The 20,621-nt window shown below is 42.1% G+C and overlaps 1 protein-coding gene across 8 annotated transcripts in view; it reads right to left on the bottom strand.

Moving 5' to 3' along the window:
• The window catches only part of SEMA5A (semaphorin 5A), a 477,303-nt gene that overhangs the window by 72,923 nt on the left and 383,759 nt on the right, over positions 1-20,621 (bottom strand). For all 8 annotated transcript variants that reach the window (XM_049708240.1, XM_033436601.2, XM_033436598.2 and 5 more), the window contains 3 exons: positions 14,067-14,184; positions 5,685-5,866; positions 45-188 (listed from right to left, as the gene is read on the bottom strand). In XM_049708240.1, the coding sequence (XP_049564197.1) occupies positions 45-188; positions 5,685-5,866; positions 14,067-14,184 (444 nt within the window). The remainder of the gene's footprint in view (positions 1-44; positions 189-5,684; positions 5,867-14,066; positions 14,185-20,621) is intronic.

Below are 20,621 nucleotides of genomic sequence, written 5' to 3'. Positions count from 1 at the left end.
GTAAGCGCGAGAATGGCGATGCCGGGAGCAGAGAGGGTACATACCTTTCCTCGCGGTTCTGTCCCACACACACCCGGCCCCCGTGTCGCGGAGTAGGGTTGCTGCAGGACCTCTGGCGCACCTGGAAGCCGATCCCGCAGGTGGTGCTGCAGGGAGACCACAAGGTCCAGGGGGTCCAGCCTCCACTCCTGGGGGGAGGAAGCCACGGGGTCATTGGGTCCAACTGGCTCGGAGCCCAACCTCTGTCTGCACCCGCCCCCAAATTCACACGTTCCCGACACGGACCACTGACTGTGGGCTGTGAAGGAAAAGCCCGCAAAGAGCCATGGGAATAAAGGTCCTATCCAGGAACCTCAATCACTGTGAAGTTTTCTTCCCCACGTATCTGATTTTAGAATCAAAATAGAAAATCTGAGAGTCAGGTTTTAGCAATATTAGGAGCAATTAAGAAAGTTTAGTTATGAAAACATTAAACTATAAACTATTGAAAAATAATGTTATTTCACCGAAAAGCAGTTAGAGATGAATCCCTGAAACCTGAGAGTTTAGGAATTTAGTTGACTTGTACCATGTCAGTTATCATCTATGAAAACTGCACATTTGAACAAAATACTCATCTAAATGTTTATTTTAAAAACCTGTTAACATCAGTGAAAATCAGTAACTTTCTCGATGGCATTCACATTGATAAAGAGCACCGTAATGTGCGAAGTTTTAAAACAAGCTTTATTAAAAATGAAGAATGGGTATTTTAAATTCAGATTCTTGGCTATTTTCTTGCAATTTGACAAAGATGTAGTATATAAATAGGAAGTGCAAATTGCATAAATCTTTATTTATGTTGTTATACATATAAAATAAGGTGGATATATTAAAAATGTAAAATAAAAGAAAATGAACCACTTTTATAAAAGTGGTTTACAAAATAAACTGCTCCTAGCAGCTAGAGAAAATTTTTGTTTGATATTGTATTTTTTCCTTAACATGGCTGCATGTAGAATATTCATAATTTAAATAACTCCCTTAGCAGTTTGTCCCTGCTGTTTAAAAACAAGCTATAGGAATAAAAAAATTTTTTTAAGTATTAAAATATCTGTTAAATCCAGAGTCCAAACTCCCACATAGATGGTTTACGGCATGTAGAATTTTTTTTATTTCTCTAATTGCATATGTGTTTCTAAATAGCTGTTACCCTCATCTATAGGATTGATAGTTCCACTGAAAAAAGTCAACTCACATGAATTCTTATTTTACTTTATATGTTCCTTTAAAAGCATGGCGGTCCACAGCTCAAGGTACAAACAACAAATTACATATGTAACTTCTAACACAATTTCAAATGAAAGTTCCTCTGAGAAAATATTTAGTGTATTTCATATTTCCCTACTTTATTTTCTGAAACTTAAAAATAATCTCAATAAAATATAAAGTGATACCTCGATGTACAATACAATAACAAAGCTGCTTTGTGAAAATTTAACCAAAATAACACAAAATAAGACAGACTTCCCAATTTGCTTCTAAAAGTAATTAGTATCTTATACGTCATTACCTACACAATTTTAAAAAGTATCCAAGTAATTCATTGAATTACATGCAAAAATAGCAATTTCAACATGAATAAAATGATATTTTTGCTTTCAAAGTTTCTTTATATATGAAAAAAATGGTTAGATAATGCAGGAAACACTGCTTCCAAAATTGTTTGGAAATTCTTAATTTCCTAAACCTTTTAACAAACGTGACATCTGATGATATAGTCTACTTACAATCTATGGAACCTGCTGTATACAGGGAGGTAGGTAAGTGGAAGTGTTTGTAAATAATAGGAGTATAATACCTGAGGGAATAAATGAATATATTGTCCATGAGTGTGACTATTCTACGGAGCTGGGTTTGCACAACTTAGAAACGCTGCTTAGCGGCAGATGTAGTAGCAGGCAACCAAAGAAGTAAGCATATATCAGCAGATGGATCATTTTTGTGATTAAGTCAGTCCAAAACAATCCACTTATGCATTTAAAACATCACTAAAGCAGGTTCATTTATTTGAATTTTAGTCTTGAAATAACCACTAATTGTATCACGGCTCTGCTTAGTGAATGACATTCCACAGCTAGAACCAGAGCCGAGGAGGTATCGATAAACAAGTCACAGTAAGGCCTGTGATCGTCCTTGTTTTCCATGAAACAATATAAAAAAGAATATTACTCATTGACTATAATCTTCCAACAATAACAGTTCTATGGCTTTTATAAAGTTTCTGCCAGGCATCCGTGGAAACCAACTTAGCTTTCTAGAAATAATGCAGCACATAATGCAAGGTTGATATGTTGTAGTTTTCTGTAATAACACAAATAATGTCATCTCTGTAGCCCTGATGGGCTCCTTTCAACTTTGTGCAGTGATCTGAGCTGGCCTATGGAAAAGGTGAGCAGAGGGCAAAATCCGCCCTTGTGGCTTGCCTTTCCTTATCTGACGGACCTTCTCCTCTTGGGCAGGCAGAGCCCTCACGCCCTGGGTTCCCATATGGTGTGGTCACCCAACGTGCTTTTCAGTGTTAGTGATGTCACAGACAACTCGCCCAGAGGTCTCTGCATTCTATATAGGCTCCTGGAGAGAAGATAACACTTAATAAAAATATCCTACATGAAGTGAGGCGGAAGAGTTCGGACACTGATCCAAGAAGCTTTCCTGGTGCTTGCTTTTTAAAATTTTTTATCTTTTTTATTGAAGTGTAATTTACTTCCAATGTTGTGTTAGTTTCAGGTGTCCTGGTGCTTGTTTTAAAATATGAAATATTGCTGTGGTCACAGTGCTATAGGTGATGCGGGGAAGGGAGGACCAAACTGAGTATAGTTGTAAAAGAAAAATCAAACAAACGACAACAAAACAATATACAAAGGAAACAGGAAACCTACTCCACGGATCACACTGTTTGAACCATTCTCCGGCAGATGTTAGCTGAGCTGGGACGTTCGGAGCAGAGCTGTGTGATTAAGGACTTGGCTTCTATCTCCCAGCTACTGGGAGATAGTGCGCAGTAGTGGACGCTGTGGTCTGCCTTTCTCCAGATGCTGAGGGTGTTGGTGGTTACGACTCTCAGGTGAGAGGATCTAACAGCATCAAAGAGCTGCCAGCTCTGGAGCTTCCTGTGCGACCAGCTGAGGTCTTTGTGCGGCCTGCAGCCCAGCTCTGCCCAGCTTCCTGCTCCCCTCCCCCACCTCAGCTGCAGATGCTCAGAGCCCTCTGCAGTTTCATTCCCGCACACAGATGATCTCGCTGTCACTGGTTCTCCGGACCAACCCAGGATGGACACAGGTTTTGCTCCTAGAGAAAAGTCCCCTAAGAAGGTATAGGTAAGGACTTCCCTGGCGGTCCACTGGTCAAGACTCTGCGCTTCCAATGCAGGGGCTGCGGGTTTCATCCCTGGCCGGGGAACGAAGGTCCCACCTATATGTATGTAGAACTGAATCACTTTGTTGTACACCTGAAACTAACGCAACACTGTAAATCAACTATAGTTCAATAAAAAAAATTTAAAAACAGAAGGTATAGGTAACAAACGTTGAAAGTTGCAGACTTATTGTATTTAGATGACAAAGTCCTGTCAAGGTTTCAAGCCTTCCTTGACGTTCTACCTTTCTGCTTAGCTAGTTACAATTCTCTCTCTCTGTTCCTCCCTCCCGCCCCAGGAATTAGAATTCAGAAGTGACATACACATTCCTGTGTTCATTTTAATTATAAAATTAAACCAGATTTTCCTGATTGATAGGAAGTCTGACTTGACCCTGGTTTGATAATAAAGTCTGGCTTAGCTAATTACCTTATCTTGTGGGTTCATTTCCATAAATTGAATGCCTTTAATCTGTGGCTCCAAGATAGTGAGAAAACAAATTTAAATGATGTGATACAATAAAAGCGTTTAATCAAAGATACTATATTTGCAAAATGTATTGAACTAGCAATATTTTGAATTTCCCAACAGTTTCTGAGTATATTGGATTAAACAACTACAATAATAAATAAAGAAGAACAGGTTTAGCTTAGCATCATTAGATCAGTCTTTGTAAAGACTTTTGGATGTACTTTGCACAAATTGAGGAAGCCCTTGACGTTGCTGACTGAGCCAAAAAATATGGGTTTGTAAGTTAGGTGGTTTCCAGTTTTTTGCTTCCAACAAAATCGAGGCCAATATAGACAGGTTATCAACTGATAAAGGGCATTAAAAACAATCTCTGATGTTAGATTACCATACTCTGGGCAGACAACTTCAAAGGAATATGTAGACTAGGAGTCCCCTGCTGCTAGAACAAAAAACATTTGCTGCCAACTGGCCAAATCCACTTGCTCCATTGTCTCTTTCCTTTGACAGCATCAGTGGCTTCCAATGGTTAGAAGCAAGTGAGCGGAATGGGCCATCTCTCCAGACCCTGCCCTGAGGTGGTTCATAAGAAAGAAGGCAAATCTCAGATAGAATCTGGTGACACACACGAAACTGTGACATGGCCTGTTTTTGTAAATGATGGAGTCCCAGCTTCCTATCCCTCAGGCATGCTGAAATGTTCACTCATGAGAGAGTCACGGGAAGCAGATGTGATGCTGCTGACAGCAGACAGCTGCTCCAGCCAGCTTTCTACTCAGAGCAGGGAAAGGTATCCTACTCCGTTATCAGGGCAGACGCTACCCCCCAATCCACGCAAGGACAGAGATGCACGGTGTATCAGCTCATGTCTTCTTGGACACCCCTTAATTCATCAACCTAAATTTATCCCTAACAGCCCATATACCAGTAAGTGACGCTCTCATGCACATTTGGAAAGCAGTATGCACTGTTAGAAGCAGGCTCCTCTGCCATGTGAGCACCAGTGTAGGATAGTTTTGGTAGTTTCAGAAGAGGCCCCTAGAGTGACATTCCTGAATCTGTAAAGGACAGATATAGGGTAGCAACTAAAGTTCCCGTGATGTAGCTGTGATGGGACAGCTGTCACTCACAATGTTTGTACTTGGACAGTGTGGTTTCCGGGCACGGTGGTCTTCATAGCAAGTTTCTCACCTGCCCCCTAAAAGAATGGTGATAAACTAGATACCTCTCAACTACTTGTAAGTTGGCATCAAATTTTTTTTTCGTCAAAAGCTTCAAAAGTTGCAAAGGTATAATTTCTGTTACATCATTATTTAAATGTGTGAGGGAATTTAAATGCCATAGTGATTTGATAGCCACTTCTCCATTTAAAAACTTGATGAGCAGGGTCTAATTAAACATTCAGAAATGTTATGCTTTTCCTTCTTCTAACATCGTGCACTCTCAAAATACTTTCCCTCATCTAACAACGAACACATGAATAGGTTTAGATTTATCTCAACATATAAACAGGCTTAGAATCTAATTTGTAATGTTTTAAATTGAAGTACAGTTGATTTACAATATCGTGTTAGTTTCAGGTGCACAGTACAGTGATTCAGTATACATACATATGTATATTATATATATGTATATTACAAACCTAATTTGTAATTTTAAATCTGCTCTCATAGATCACATCATTTTTAAGTGGTAAGTGTCCCTCTTTTTCTGACATTTCTCTTGAAGAGGGAATGCACGTATTAGAAGTGATTTCCTAAATTCCTCGGCAGGCTGAGCTCACACGTGAGTTTAAGCCCGAGTGTTGCGAGGGACACACCTGGAACAGTTAGCGATCTCCATGCGGGGGCCCTCGCACTGCCAGCCGCCGCACTGGGGGGCCGGGCTGTCGCAGGAGCGGGTCCGGCAGAGGCAGGATCCCACAGTGCTGCCGTCGGTGTGCGTGCATGGCGTCCACGCTGACCACGCGCCGAAGTGCCCATCCACGGTGAGATTCCTCATCTAGGAAGCAGATACAAACGTGGATGTCAGAAAGGGTCAAGGCTGCAAACATCATAGGGAAAAAATGAAAGGTCTCCCACAAGACCATCAGAACTCATCTGGAATATTTCATATTACGATTAAAAAGAGAGGAACAGGGATGTATTTTGAAGTAAAGCAGCAGAGGTCATCGGTGGAGACAGTGATGGAGGAGGGGGAGGGGAAAAAAGAGGCAGAGGGGAGGAGGGGGCAGAAGAAAAGAGGGGTAAGAAGGATATGGTTCTATCTGCCTCCCTCAAGGAGGAGGGGGAGATGTAACGACTTGTCAATCAAGCGATACTAGGCTTGTTCACTCAAGTGAGAAACCCAAGGAACAAGAAGAATTGGAGTGAAGAATCGCATCTGTACTACTCTGTTGCATTTTTATGTACCTTAAAATAATGCAAGATTGGTCAGCTAGCATTATGTAAGACCTGGCCTCAAAAGTCACCTCAAACTGACAATATTTAATTTATAACGTATTAAAAGAGCGTGTATTAAGCAACCGGAACCTACTAGTTGTTAGGCGCATCCCCGTCAAACCCGTCCTATATCCACCCTCCAAGAGTTTGTAAGCTGGCCAGGAGGAGCTGGACCACTCATCATTACTACAAGTAAATCCAGTGATGGAGCTCTGAGCAGGGGCTGTGGGCAGAGAAGGGGCTCTCGGCAAACTCGCAGGATCCTTAAGGATGGTTAGGAGGCTGCGCTGTGCCCTGAAGCACGAGAGAGGCACCAGGTGACGGAGTCGGCTGGAGCCGCTGAGGGGAGCAGCCTGAGTGATGACAGAGGGGAATGATGCTGCTGTGTGGTATTGAGGGCAAGCAGGCTCTAATGTCGCTGGGATGCGAGCAGGTGGTCCAGAGGAAGCAAAACGGAGAGCTGAGCTAGGAGCCACGGCAGGGTCTGAACAGGGGGCCCGGATGCTCTGTGATGTGGACGTTCTGAGGGCCTCCAGGGAGGGTGGAAGGCAGGGGCCTCTCTGGCGGGCACCCCGGCCCATGGTGACTAGCTCCAGTGCAGGTGGAAGACCGCACGATGTCACTGTAAATCTGACCAGGGAATTTTCTCAGGAGCTAGAGTGTCCTCCAGATTTGAGAGTTTGGGGCCCAGCCTTCAGATCACCCAGACCCCAAAAAGGAATCTCCCCTCTGAAAAGGGACAGAAGAAGGCCTAAAGTCCAAACCTCCTAAATTTAACATGGGGCCTTATGCATTTCTTAGAAAATATGACAAACGAAGAGAAGGCATCACAAGTAAGTTAACGTGCTTTCACGTTACTCTCTGCTGCCCCACCTTCTCGCCCAAATGGTCCCACCCTGGATGATTCTGGGGGATTAAAGACTCATCATTCACACAGGAGAGGACTCCACAGATGAGACAGTTAATTTCTCTGGGGCAAACTGTACCTGCACGACACGGTTTCAGAACAAAGCTGACACCATATTTTGTGTGTGAAAATCCAAGTGAGCTTTACCTCTGCTCTGTATCCAAATACAACAGGAAAGAGTAAACATTAAGCATGTTCATCTCCTCTGACCTGGCTGGTTGCCCATCTCCAGCTGCCACAGTTATGACTCTACCCCTCTTGTTTCTTATCGATACTCCAAGACCTTACACTCCCACTAACCACACCTGGCTATTTCTATAAGAAGCAGGGACAAAAGGGAAAGGATGACACTGCATGGTCCTCTGGATTCAGAGTGATTCACCGGATCCCACCCAGAGTGAGGTGATGTACAAAGGCAGATTTTTCCTAAGAGGAAAATATCCCCATTTCTAAGGTCCTGTAACCTCCCCCATCCCACCAGGATAAGAATACAGCTCCTACCGTACGGTGACCTCAGTGTTTTCTTGGAGAACAGACCCCTGCGGGACAAGGGGGTTCACACCACGAATTTCTCCCTGAATTTGTTGTTAAAGCAGCAAAGGCCCTGCCACTTGTGAGTTTCAGGATTCCTCCTCCATCCTTTAACAGCCCTCTTGCTGCCTCTGGCCGAAAGGGCTCTTGTGCAGGTAGAAAAGGGATCAGCAGATGCTCGCACTGGGGTTGACCATGCTCACAAGTCCAAACACCTGCCCGCTATGTAAATGTGGCTATGACTGTTTTCACGGTAAAAGGCGTGAAGCCCTTGCTCGTGGAGCCAGCATCAGTACTAACAGTGATCACACAGCATATTTGTATGATATCTACACAGTATAGGTCCATATTATTTTGACTGATCGTGATCATTACTATTACTTTGTGAATGTGCTCTGAATCTGGGGAGCCCCCCTCTGCTGCTCTGCCCTCAGGGTGCCGTGCGGGGCTGGGCATGGGGGCTGATGCACCAGCTACCTGTGCTATGGGGGTGGGGGAGGCGGGGAGGGGGGCTGGGGCGGGGGACCATCCGTCCCTAGTAAAGAGGGGTGATGAGAGTTTCTACCCTTGGGCTGTGCTCGGAGGCTAAGGAAAACGGCACCTGAGTACTTGTCAAGTGGTTGGCACAGGGACTACTGTCTAGTTAAGGGCCGACCAGAGGTAGAAGCGTTGCACGGATCACACAGAAATGATGCTGAGTTCCATTTCGATTTCACAAATGCAAATATGGTTCTATCTGCCTCCCTCAAGGCATCCAAATGATGCTGTACCTCAGACAAGACCCAGGTCTGGGCCACAAGGAAGCCAGTTCCCTAGTCTTCCCCATCTGCTTCTGACATGTAGGTGATGGCTGGAAGGGGAAATTGGGGACAAGAATTCTTATAGTGGGATAAAAAGGAGAAGGGGGGCTTCTACTACTGCTTGACACAGTTTCACATTGAAAACATTTCACAACTTTTATTCAATTTCCTGGTAGGCTTGGGCCATTGGCTGGCTTTGTACAGGATATGAGGGACTCCTTACTGAGCGGGTTATGGGTGAACAGATAAACTGTGGAAAGGGGGGATTATCAGAGCCCAGGACTGGACTGTGCTTCCAAGGTGCTGCTCTGCGTGTGATGTCGGGGTACATAGTTGTGCCTGTTACACCCCAAACACACACACAAACATATATGTCGCAGCTCATGGAAAATCGTGCAAAGACCTAAGGAGCTTAAAAGTGAATTTTTAAAGCAACATGAAAAACCAATCAAAAGAGAATATCACCATCCATGTAGTTTATCACATCATGTTGACTCTAAAATTTTACATCAAAAACGTCCTCCTTCTCTGAAGGCCTGCTGTGCTGTAGACTACACTCCAACCCAGCCCAGAAGGAGCCAGAACCCTCTAGAATGTTTGCTGGTGGTTCAGGCAAAGGGAGCCCACGAGTTACAGAGTATAAAATATCACGGCTTCATGGTACCAGTGAGGTTTCAGAGGTGAAGATCCAAGTCTTAAGCACGTGCATTTATGATGGTCCTGGCAGGAGTGTGGAATGAACGTGATGAGGGCAACCTGGGCAGAGGTGTGGGTGGGATTAAGGGAACCATCAAGGGATGCGGAAGCCACAGGGAGCAGAAACACGGGGAGCTACGACCGTGCTCATTGCGCCGGCCTGCTGGGGAGAGGGGAGGACAGGTTATGGGGGCCTGAGGGAAGAATAGAGCCTGGGAAGGGGCTGCCTGACAGAGGCTGTGATGCGGCATGAAGCTCTGGTCAAAGCTGCAGGCTGAGCTGAAGGAGGGCAGGAAGGAGGACCCCAGCCTCATTCTCCTGCCCGTGGTGCACACTGGCCAGACCCAAGACAACAAGAAAGCCTGGGAGGAGAGAAAGAACAGTCTGGAAGTGGGGAAGCTCAGGCCCTTGGGGCAGGGGTGGGGAGGGGATGTGGACTGACTAGCATAGACCAGCATCACCATCACCAGAGGCTCTCTGAGACTTCCGGTTCCTTCCATTTGCCTCCTTGTCTGTGATGGTGAGAAGGGTCATGTAGGTCAGGGAAGTCCTTGTGATTTTTGAATGTCTATGAATCCTCCCAATACTGATTAGAAACTTTTGTAGGGGCAGATGATTTGGGGACCTGCAAAGATGGGTTAATTCTCTTAAATCCCCCTTGGCTTCCGTTTCCTTGTCTAAAATGCAAAGGAAACAGCACAGAGATTGTTAGGATCTCTATAACAACAAGAGATCATGAATATACAAAACTCAAAGATTTGTGAAGTCGGGGAAATACAATATGATGGTGATGAATGAATAAAGATGGAAGCAGCAATCATTCGGAATGTTGGAAGACGACATTTTATGATGGAAAAATATGTAGAAACTGGCAAACTAAAAGAATAAGTCAGTGACTTGTAGAAAGGGGCCTGCGGGGCCATGAGTTGAGTGCCAGCTGAGGTGGCCTTTGTAGAAGCTAAGCTTATCAGTGAGGTGAGGCACTGCACTGAGTGACTGACAGGTATTATCTCACTGCATCTTCACAGCATCCCTAGAGCGTACATCTCACTTTATAGATAGGAAAACTGAAGCCCAGGTGTCACTCAATTAGCTCAAAGTCACTCTGGTTGTAAAAGACCCAAGAATCAGTCTAAACAAGCTTAATCCAGAGCCTGTGATCTCAGCCATTTCATTGGGTAACGTGATTCTTAGAACTTTCTTTGATGAGACTCTTATGGAAATCAGCTTCATGCACTTTTACCACCAGTTGTGTAACAGCAAAGTTCCCTTCACCTAGGAAATAATGGACTTCCAAGAGCTGGCTAGAGCCAACTTTTGTTAACAAGCATAATCCTGAATCCCACTTTTGATTTATTCATGTTCAATTCATTAATTCCCAACTGATGAAGGATGTAGATGCATTTGATGAGCATAAAGGTCCCTGGAGCATATCTTTAGGTTCTTACTGTTCTCCAACCATCATGTTCTTACGACTAAATTGAAGTCTTATATTTTCTATTTGGATATTTTTTCAGAACTTAAAATGTTTTCCTTTATTTACTTTTAAGGCTCATGTACCTTTGGTCAGAGACTGTAACAAAACAGGATATTGGATGCACTCTTTGGAGTGGCTTGTCTCATGTTATGACATCAACTTAATATTTTCCTTAAGTCTATCTGTATAAATGAAGTACATGAAGGGAAGATAGCACCTTTGAAGAGAACTAAGATGGAACTCTGTGTGGCCTCCGCAAGATGGGTGAATAGAGGTAATCTTTATTGCCTCTGAATCCCACTTCTTCCATCTATGAGACAAAATGGAAGCAATAACATCATGAACATTAAATGAGATACTCCACTGAAAGTTGCCTAACACGGCACCGAGCACATGATCAAAACACCCAATTAACCTCAATTCCCTTTTCCTTCTTTTACAGTTGATTTCGGTGATACCTCTCAGGCTACATGAACATAATATGCCGATGACTAATGGGTCACCAAGCACTGAGTCCACTGATCAGCCACTGCTTTGGAAGACGTTGACAGCTGGGAATTACATCATCTTGTAGACTAGGAATAATGTCAGAAGTACTGGATTTAAGTCGATTTCTTTCTCAGTGTAGTTTCAGAATCTTGTGTAAACCCTTTAGTCTCTGGTCTATGGTACTGGCATCTAAATAAAGGGCTCTGGGCTTAATCACTGCTAAATTCTCCTTTCACTCCAAAGATGATAATTACACAGTAGCCAGGGAAGAATCTGTTATTTTAACACATTTAGGTGCTTATTGGGTCTATGTATTTTGCTAGTCACTGTACGACGTATTTTGGAATAGAGACTCATTGTATGATATGGTATGCTAATAACCTTATGTCCACACAGGATGTGGATGACATTCACGCATAAATAAAGCCCAGGTAGATTTTTAAGATTATGCTATCCTTGTTAAGCAATATTGCAAGTTATGCAGGACGGATATATTATTTGAATCACGCTAGGTATGTAAATTTAGATCTTGCTTGAGTACTTCAAATCTCTTAAACCGAGAACAATGTTTTTAATTACAATAATATAAGAAAAGAGAATGTTAACCAATATGTTGGTCAACTATTGCCCTGTCTCCTGGACAAAAGAAATCCATAAACATTTTTAAATAAGGATCTTTAAGTGGAAAATAGTTCTCTGTCTTTACTCTGCTCCATAAAGTCAAGCCTTTCTTCCATTTCAGTCAAAAATTTAAAAAAAAGAATAATATAGAAGCAAATTACTATTTTAATAGCTTTTAAAAATACCTCTCTAAGTCTGCTCTATATTAATGCTAATCATTTCATCGAACTCATTTCTTTCTAAGAGATTTTTTGAAATGGATGTATAATTAAAACAATATTTGGGTAATATGGGATTTCCCATTTTCTATCTGGTAGCCTATATAAGTCAGAAAAAATATGTTTTTCTTTCCTGTGGTTTGCTCAAAGTGATAAAATTTATTGTCCGTTGTCAAATGCTTTGCATATTCTTATCAGGAGTATATCTTGATAAATGACAAATTACACTGCATGAAATGACAGAGATGGTTTTGTATAATGAAATCACCTCAAACCAGAAGAAAAAAAGACCTTGTCATGTATGGTTTAGGGACAGCGAATCAGAGATCACGTCTCAACTACATTTTTTTAAAAAGAGATAGTGGAGGGGCAGCTGTGAAACCAGCGCAGGTCCACATCGCCCTCTGACCTTCCCTGAGTTTATAACAGAAGCTGTCCTCTCAGCAGAAAGAAGCCACTTTAGTGATAACCCTCCTGTCGCTTCTTAAATACCAGGTCTTTCATTTTCTGACCGCAGAAACATACAAGACGTACTTGTTATAAACTAAGTGGATGAGTGTGTATTTCCCCTTGTGTAACTAAGCATGTCCCAGATATCCACTAAAACAGCCTTGAGTCCTGGACCAATGGCTTTACTGCTTGAGAAGAACTGCTATTATCTTCCGTCTTTTTTTTTTTACCATTAAAACTCTAAGGTCAAACATCTACAAGAAGATGCGCTGATTCTTCTAAAGTGTGTGTCTGAACTTTAGAGGTACATTTCAGATAGCGCACTTTGTGTTTTCTTTAGCTGCAAAGAATTTAAGGTGAACACCTTGTGCTTTTAAAGTGTGTTGCAGACATTAAGAAGGAACTTCACACAGACAGTGGCATGTTTTAACCAGTTTCACAAGACACCACAGAAAAGTCTGCTTCTAAATTCAGAGATCCAAAGCTAAATAACCCAAAGGAGTAGCAGCTAACCCCACTGCAAGGCTTTGCTCAGAGCCTGGATGTGGTGACACACCCGCTCTCCAGCGAAAGGCCTAGATCTCCTGCCAACATTTGGGGAACAACACTGATTTAATAGCCCTTGCCTCCCTCATGACACTCTGCCTGATTTTCTCACTTACAAACTTAAGGACAGGCTTCCTGACACGTGGCTCAGATAATGGAAAGTGCAGGTTCCTTCATAAGAAATGGACAGACTGTTCAGACGCCTCAGGCAGTTCTGAACAGAAGGAACAGCACGGATTTAAAATAACAGCCTGTGTCCCTTGCCTTCTCACCTCTGTCTTGCAGAGGTGCGGCCAGAAATGACAGCATGGAGATCAGCAGTGATGTGACAGCCAAGGGACTTACTAAATTTTCAAATATATTGAAGTTAATAGCTGTTGTTCATGTTCTCTGAGAACAGAAAGAGACTTGGAATGACTTGATTGAGGGCTCTGAAGACAAAGGGGAAGAAAGGCTGGATCCTATAAGTGAGGATGCAAACAAATAAATTGGCAAAGGAAAGTGTGAAATCTGTTTTCTTGGATTCAGAGTCCGGCTCTAAACACAGGGGAATTTCTCCCTATTCTGCAGGGTTCCCCGTGGGAATGTACATTAGGCTGTTTCTCCCAGGACTTTTTGTGACCCTGAGCAGTAGTGAGGAGACTGTCCCACATGGCGTTCCATCATAATATCCTTTAGTTTATTCTTTCAATTGCTATTTTATTAATGCTACAAAGGGCAAAATAGTCCACACCAAGCTCTGGACATAAAAATCCAAGAATAAAACAGAAATGTTGCATCCCATTTTCAAATCAGCACTGCTCTCTCTTAAGATATTTCTCTTCAAAACAGACAGCAAGGTGTCAGCAGGATCCCATGTGGCTCCATGCAAGGAGGGGCTGAAAAAGTTAAGAGAGCACAGACTGGATTTGCGAGGAAGGTTCTAATATGAAAATGCATGGACACCACGGAAGCGTGGGTTAGGATTGTAGGACAGCTTGGTTCCCATGGACAGTGTTTCCAGAGCTGGACACACAGACACTCACAGGACAGGTGGAGATGCTCTGCTCCCACTGCATCATGCTCAGGCTCTCCTCCAGGCTCGTGCATTTCTTCATCACCGAATCCCAGCCACAGTAAGGGTCCTGGGCCCCAATGCAGGCACTGGAAACACACACCAAAGGGGCAAGAGAAAGGCAGGTTTATCTAGTACCGTAGATGCAAGCTAAGAATTGACTCTTAGGCCTTGACATGGGATGAGAAACAAAGTCTTCGTCTGCACAGTAGAGAACATAGCTAACTGAATATGACAGTAAGTATCTAATTAAAATTAAATAAATTAATTTTATTTGAAATATCTATTTTTTTCTAAGATCCAGGGCTGACAACCAAATGATTGTCCATGCTAACATGAAGCCTTTTGGTGTCATGAACAATCTAGAGTCAGAATCTTGCAAGGCTCCAAAATACTAGTTGTCATCACACCATCATCATCCTCACCCCCTTAATGACAGGTACTATTTGTTGAACATCTACCGTGGTATATAAAATGATTGCATCCTTTATACAGAAACAACTTTTATAGGAATGTATTAATGTTTTCACTTTATTTATCATCATCATCATCACCACCACCACCATCATTGCTACTATCATTATCATCATCTTCATCCCCTTAATAATGGGTATTATTTGTTGAATACCTACTGTGATATATAAAATTATTATGTCATTTAACCATTTAAACAACTCTAATGAGGGAGGTATTATTATTTTAACTTTATTGATGAGAAAAAGGAGACACCAAAAATTTCTAATATTTGCCCAAGGACAAACAAATATACCCCAAACCCTGCAACGTGGTCGGTTCAAATTTAATAAAATAGAGAAGTGTTCCTTTTGAGTACCATAGCTTAAAAATGCATTAAAATTTTCAATTTAATAGTGGTTTAATATAGCCCTGTCTACAATATTCAACATATTAAATCAGAAATACTGTAGATGGTAGATATTTTATTTTAGCTTTGTCTAAACGAAAGAGTTCATATACAACATGGGCATCATTAGATGAAGATTTCAGCCCCTAAGTTATAAACACAATATAGTGTAGATGTGGGGAGGGAGGAAACAGACAGAGATGACTGTGACAGTCAAAATTACACAGAAGATGACCCCACAGAAATGCAGGACATTGGACACCTTTTCTCTGAAGGGTCAAGAGATCAGATGTGCAGGAAAGGGTTGTGAGGGAAGGCAGGTGAGTTCAGCACGGAAGTGCCAAGGTCTTCTGAGTTAGGGCAGAACTTACAAGGGGCTGAATCTGTTACAGAGTTACCAGTTTACCAAGAGTAGGACTAGAAATCATAGCATAATCATCAAACATGGGGCCAGGGAGGCAGTCGAAGTAACAATAAGTCATTAATATTAATGATATTAAAAACCCTTATTAACACATCAAATATGTAAACCTTGCATAAAGCACTGTTCTAAGAACCGGACCTCGATTTGTTCATGTAAACCTCATAAAACCTTTAAACAGAGTACCTCCATCAGCTACTCTATTTATTCTCGTTTTAAAACGAAAAAATCGGAGCAGAGAAAGGAGAAGTTCAAGTTCCACAGCTGGGGAAGATACATGTAAAGATAATAAATGAAGCAATAGAGGTATAAAACTATTACTGAGGGCTTCCCTGGTGGCGCAGTGGTTGAGAGTCCGCCTGCCGATGCAGGGAACACGGGTTCATGCCCCGGTCCAGGAAGATCCCACATGCCGCGGAGCGGCTGGGCCCGTGAGCCATGGCCCTGAGCCTGCGCGTCCGGAGCCTGTGCTCCGCAACGGGAGAGGCCACAACAGTGAGAGGCCCACATACCGCAAACAACAACAACAACAACAACAGACTATTACTGATTAAGTTACCATGCAATTATTGTGTATTAACCAGCCCAAGAAGTTCAAATGGTTAAAACTGGCGCTTCTCACAGCAGGACTAGGGCTGGGAAGGAGTGTGAAACAGTTACCTGTCACCATAACCTCACTGGAACTTTTTGACAAGTGACCCTGTACCTGTTAAAAGATAAACTGAGGTCGATTAAACTGTTCAAGAGTTCATTGGAGCAAACATCGGCAGCGCCAAAGGGGCCCTGGTTAGGAGGCTCCGCCCACAGGGGCTGAGGAGAGCCTTTTACAGGGAAGATCCAGAAGCAAAGCTCGAAAGTTATTCGATTGCCTACAGCCTGAGCGGTGCCTTATCTGGGAAAGCCTGGCTGTGCTCTTGCCGTTGGTTGTTCTTAAATTTCATCTTTTCCGATTCCAGGGCATTGACTGGCGTAGGCAGGACCAGAGTCCCAGTCGTACTGAACTAGCGTCACTGCTGGATTCCACGGTGTGCATCACACATCGGAATCCTCTCCGTGTTTGATCCCATTTTCCCGTCAGGGGGCAAAAAGGGCAAGGCTACACTTCGGGAATTATTCAAGAAGCCTGAATTCCGTTTCATGTTTCTTATTCAAGCAGTATGACCATGAGACAAACTTAAACTTCCAAAAACGAGGAAATCCCACCAAGCCCCTAACGTTGCGGCTTCCCCCTTGCAAAGCTGTCTGTAGAACTGAAGCAACGCCACAGGGTTACATGGAATATTTTAAGCTGTTTTCAATGAAAAGCTGTTTGTAATAACGTCTCTTTCTTCCGATACTGCAGATGGTTCTGTAGATTCTTAAGATTACACTTAAAATACTAAAACTTCTCTACAATCACAAGTGCCCATTCATTAAAAATACCGTTTATATTAAATATGTTTTCCTCACTTAAAATGTTTCATACCATGGGGAACATTCTGACGAACTCTACCTTTATTCTAAATTATACCTTAAGAAAAACCAGTGATCATAACTTACTATTTTTGGAAGTTGCGTCCCTTAAGGAGATCATGTGGAAAATCACAGAATTCCTATGAACGGAGCCATCACGAAAGTGGCTTTTCTTTATTCCACTTTGAAAATGTTTTTCTTTGTGTGATGAATATTTTTAATAATTTTTTTCTTATTTTGTTAAGAACCTTAGATTATTCTCACGTGATATACTGCCCTGGTATCTGAAAGTATCTGAATTCAGAAAACAAGTTGGTCAGAATCTGAGGTTTAATTTGAGAACACATTTATTGAAAGCGTATTTTAGAGCAAAAGCATATTTAGATGTAGGCCTTAATTCTAGAAGGATAAACTACTTTCTTTCTTACAGGAAATTAATCTAATGACATTACAGTTTATAGAAACTCTTCCTTTACTTTTTTTGGTTTTTGTGGTACGTGGGCCCCTCACTGCTGTGGCCTCGCCCGTTGCGGAGCACAGTCTCTGGACGCGCAGGCTCAGCGGCCATGGCTCACGGGCCCAGCTGCTCCGTGGCATGTGGGATCTTCCCGAACCGCGGAACGAACCTGCGTCCCCTGCATCGGCAGGCGGACTCTCAACCACTGCGCCACCAGGGAAGCCCTCTTCCTTTACTTTTTAAAGTTTGCAGTTACGCTATTTGTTGAGTAATAGAAATAAATGGGTATATTCATTAAAATCTTCCACTGTATTTCTGCAAAGCTGGAGCTAATTACTGAATATGATCCCCTTGCATATTAGATTATCTAAGTATCTATGACTTCATCTGGCTTGTTTCTGCCACACTAACTGCCATTATGTCAGTTTATTTCTGATATTAAGAACTCTTGCCTTATCAACAACACGTATTCATTAAACATGGGATTTCAAAAGTATTTCCATCATTCATTTATTCAGCACACACTTAGCACCTGTCTTGAACTGATTTTGAGAGTGTTTCCTGGGTGTACCGGGAAACAAAACTGACACAGTCAGTTGTACCCAAAGAACTCACCTCTTAGTGAAGGAAATAAACATTAAACAACTGCCCAGATAAATACCAGCAGCCAGTTGCAAAGGAAAAAACAAAAGGGGGAGGAGGAGACATATGGGGAGAGCCATTTAAGCTGGGACCAATGAGAGGAACAGAGTGACTGACGTGATACTTTTCAGCAAAAACAGAGCGTTTCGGCAGGAAGACCAGCATAGGGAGAGCGTACAATGTAGGAGGGAGTAAACTTGAGAGTTTGAAGAAACGCCTAATAAATGGAGGTGGCGCTTTGGCGGAAGTTTGGGGTGTAGAATCTGCTGAGTCCTCAAGCCTCCCTCCCTAAGCATTTAGGTTCCCTTGTAAGTGCTGCACCTTTAAAGTGCTTCCCAAATTCTGCACAAAAATCACATGTCAAACGTCACTATTTTTATTTGTATTATCATGGTGATGACACTGAGAGAGAACAATTTATCTATTTGTGAATAATAGTGTCTTAAGACCTAAGACAATCTCAGTTGCCTTATTCTTAACGGCTATGTCACCATGTACTTCAGGACCTGCTTTTACTTTGAGTTGCATTAAAAACATTACCTCACTGAAAATAAGACTGGAAAATTCCAATTGGACAGTAATCTTCCTGATGAATACATTCTAAGACATCCACAAGTCCCTCAGTTAGTAAATCCAACCGGAGCATATTTTTTTTTCAGTTTCCTCTTCTGCAAAACTAGGATAATACCTCACTGGGCTGTTCTGAGGATTAACTTACATCATGTGGTAGAAAAAAACAAAGTTTTTTGGAGATGGGCTGCATATACTTATTCTACTTAATCTATAAACATAATTACAAATTAATATATGCTGTCAATTTCTGGGAGTGTTTGAAAACATTCTATACCAAAAATACTAAATCTGTGAATGCCACGGAGTCTTTATTTAATAAGGTGATGTGAGACACCACAGTGTGTCCCATTAAACGGTGCAAAGTATTTCAGCTACATGTTTGGATCCATTCACAATGATTTCTTTTGCTACTTGCATGTGCAAGCACAGTGCCATGTGTTGAAGACACAAGGATCACGAATGAACTTGCAGTCTAGTGAGGGGGGAAGACGACGTTCATGATCATTGCTTGACAATGTCATAGTGAGGAATGACTATTGAGAAGCCCTGACAACCGGTGCTATAGGAATCAGAGGAGAGAGCTGTGGCCCAGAAGAGTTTCAGGAAGAGGTGCTATTTAGGCTGGCCTTTGAATGCAGCTGGGGTTTGGCTGAATAAGAAACACATCCCTGGTCACAGTGGTTCCAGGAGAGACAACAAGGAGTCCTGTGCACATGGCATGATCCTGTGAGCTGAGCAGCTTGGCTGGGTCGAAGTTTCCTCAAGATTCCAGAGAAGTGTACTGATGTGATTAAAATATGGGGGTTTTGCTTAAGCAAGGGCAATTTGGCTGTGGTGCGTAGGATGTGTCAGATAGTGAAATCTACTAGAAGAAGAATTTATAATTCCCAAGAAGAACTGAGAGACAAGTACAATTGCAACAGCATTTTTAAAAGTTAGGACACATGCCAAGTAAGCAAAGACACAATTACCAGTAAAAATATATGTTTACACTCAGTCACTAACATTTAATATATTAAAAACTGTTCGCTATTGGCTTATCATTAAATTACACTGATTAAATTAAATGAGGATTTTTTTTCACATTTCAATTTGCTTTTTTTATTAATTAATTTTTAAAAGGGATTATTATAATAATAATTTTTTAAAAAACTAGTTCTTCATGCATCCTTTCCAACATGTTAAAGTGAATTATTTATGAATGAACCTTAGATGATGGTGATTCCATATTGACTATAGTATGAATTATCACTGACTGCAGTGCACTGTAGGAAGTAGGTGCTCAATACACGTTTACTGCATGGCTGTGACGTCACTGTGCCTCTATTTCTAGCCCCAAGCTGTAGGAGCAGTCTCATGCATTCTAGAATCAACTTATGTTTGTTGTACTCTCTGAGAAACTTCTTCAACTTTATCTTCTAAACTTTTTATTGAGTTGCTCATATTAGTTTCTTAGTGCTCTTAAAACAAATACCAAATTTAAATAATATCAAATTTAAATAATTCATTTGTACTGCCAGTAATATTAAGCAAACGGTTTTTAGTTAAAATCTTAGGGACTTCCCTGGTGGCGCAGTGGTTAAGAATCCGCCTGCCAATGGAGGGGACATGGGTTCGAGCCCTGATCTGGGAAGATCCCACATGCCGTGGAGAAACTAAGCCCGCGAGCCACAACTACTGAGCCCGTGTGCCACAACTAATGAGCCTGCATGCCTCGAGCCTGAGCTCTGCAATGAAGAGTAGCCCCCGCTCGCTGCAACTAGAGAAAGCCCACACACAGCAAGGAAGACCCAATGTAGCCAAAAGAAAAAAAAAAAAATCTTATTAGGTAGATATAAAAATTTTACAGTGAGACATTATGGGAAAATTGATAGTTTAAGAAAACAGTGAAAAAAGTAGAGGGCATTTGAAGTAAGCAAAACAAAAATGCTTTCTGGAAATCTAGCACTTGCAGTCAGCTTTGGTTTCTGATGTGGACAGTCCCATTTCACCTAATTTTCCTGCCCAGATTCCTGAGCTGTTTACTTTGGCCTCTGGGTGGGCCTTAGTCACTGGGGACTTTTCTCTAGAACAAACACAAAATTTTTCTGGAAAGGCCAATTCTGCCGCCTGAGGGAAG

Source organism: Orcinus orca, chromosome 3 (assembly GCF_937001465.1).
Source record: "Orcinus orca chromosome 3, mOrcOrc1.1, whole genome shotgun sequence".
Lineage (NCBI taxonomy): Eukaryota > Metazoa > Chordata > Mammalia > Artiodactyla > Delphinidae > Orcinus > Orcinus orca.
The sequence above is the reverse complement of the archived record's forward strand: the minus strand, read 5'-3'. Positions and strand labels throughout refer to the sequence as shown.